The sequence below is a fragment of the Nannospalax galili genome, unplaced genomic scaffold (genome assembly GCF_000622305.1).
Source record: "Nannospalax galili isolate Female #2095 unplaced genomic scaffold, S.galili_v1.0 scaffold1581, whole genome shotgun sequence".
NCBI classification, from domain to species: Eukaryota; Metazoa; Chordata; class Mammalia; order Rodentia; family Spalacidae; genus Nannospalax; species Nannospalax galili.
In genome coordinates this window covers 175634-177267 of record NW_008344294.1, presented here as the reverse complement: position 1 = coordinate 177267, position 1634 = coordinate 175634, and the positions used below count along the sequence as shown (strand labels likewise).

The 1634-nt window shown below is 36.5% G+C and overlaps 1 protein-coding gene across 1 annotated transcript in view; it reads left to right on the top strand.

Annotated features, from left to right (window-relative positions):
- Positions 1 to 1046, top strand: part of LOC103740057 (olfactory receptor 7E24-like) — a gene marked incomplete at its 3' end in the record, with an annotated part of 6844 nt that extends 5798 nt beyond the window's left edge. The window contains exon 2 of the mRNA XM_008840606.3: positions 1022 to 1046. Coding sequence (XP_008838828.2) covers positions 1022 to 1046 — 25 coding nt within the window. The remainder of the gene's footprint in view (positions 1 to 1021) is intronic.
- Between the last annotated feature and the right edge of the window lie 588 nt (positions 1047 to 1634).

Here is a 1634-nt window from a genome sequence, read left to right as displayed (position 1 = left end):
CCATAGGGGTTGAACAAGCTTGCAGTCCCACCAGCAGTGGATGAGCGTTCCCCTTTCCCCACATCCTCTCCAACATTTGGTATTGTTTGTTCTCTTGATCTTAGCCAGTCTGACTAGGGTAAGATGAAATCATAAAGTGGTTTTAATTTGCATTTCCCTAATTATTAGTGATGTTGAACATCTTTTATGATGTTGCCATCTTTATTTCTTCTTTTGAGAACCCTCTGTTCAGTTCCTTAGCCCATGTATTAATTGTGGTTAAGTCCTTTCTTGATTCTTTGTTTATTGAGTTCTTTATATATTTTGGATATTAGACCTCTGTCAGATGTGTTGCTGGTGAAGATTTTCTCCCATTCTGTGTGTTTTGTTCTTCACTACTTTGGTTGCTTCCTTTGATGTACAGAAGCATTTCAGTTTAATGAGGTCCCATTTGTTGATTCTTGACCTTGTTTCCTGGACAGTTGATGTCCGGTTTAGAAAATTCTTTCCTACCCTTATATCTTGTTGTTTATTGCCAATGATTTCTTCTAACAGTTTCAGAGTTTCAGGCTTCAAATTGAGGTCTTTAATCCATTTGGAATTGACTTTAGTGCAAAGTGAAATATAGGGGTTTAATTTCATTCTTCTACAGGTGGAGATCCAGTTTTGCCAGCACCATTTGCTGAACATACTGTCTTTCCTCCAGTGAATGTTCTTGGTCCTTTTGTCAAATATCAGGTGGCTGACATTGCATTTACTCATATTTGGGTCTTCAATTTTGTTCCATTGATCTATGGGTCTATTTTTGTGCCAACACCATGTTGTTTTTATGACTATAGCTCTGTAATATAGCTTAAAAACTTGTATAGTATTCCCCCTGGTATTGCTCTTAGTGCTCAGGGTCGCTTTGGATATCCGAGGTCTTTTGTGCTTCCATTTTATCTGGTATAGTAATCCCCCTCCCCCCAGGATTGCTTTTAGTGCTCAGGGTTTCTTTGGCTATCTGAGGTCTTTTGTGCTTCCATTTGCATCTTAGAATACTTGTTCCCAATTCTGTGAAAAAATTTCATGGGGATTTTGACTGGCATTGCACATTTTTTAATTTAAAAATGGCTTTCGTAGGATGGTCATTTTCACAATATTAATTCTTCTCATCCATGAGTTTGGGATATCCTTTCATCTACTGATTTCTTCCTCAATCTCTTGCTTTAAGGATTTAAAATTTTTATTTTAGAGGTCTTCAATATCTTTGGTCAGGTTTATTTTGAGGGTTTTTTTTGCAGGTATTCTGGAGGGGAGTGTTTCCATGTACTCTTCCTCTGATTGCTTGTTATTGGTACATAGAATGGCTAGAGACTTTTGTAGATTAACTTTGTAACCTCCCACTTTTTGAATGTGTTAATAATTTCTATGAGTTTTCTGGTGGAGTTTTTGGCATCTCTTAGATATAATATAATCATCTGCAAAAATGGATAATTTAATCTCTACTTTTCCAATTATTACTCTTTTGTTTTCTTTCTCTTGTCTTATTGCTCTTGCAAGACTTTTAAGCACTATGTTAAAGAGGAATGGAGATAGTGGACAGCCTTGTCTGGTTCATGATTTCAATGGGAAAGCTTCCAGTTTTTCTCCATTTAGAATGATGTTGTCTGTGG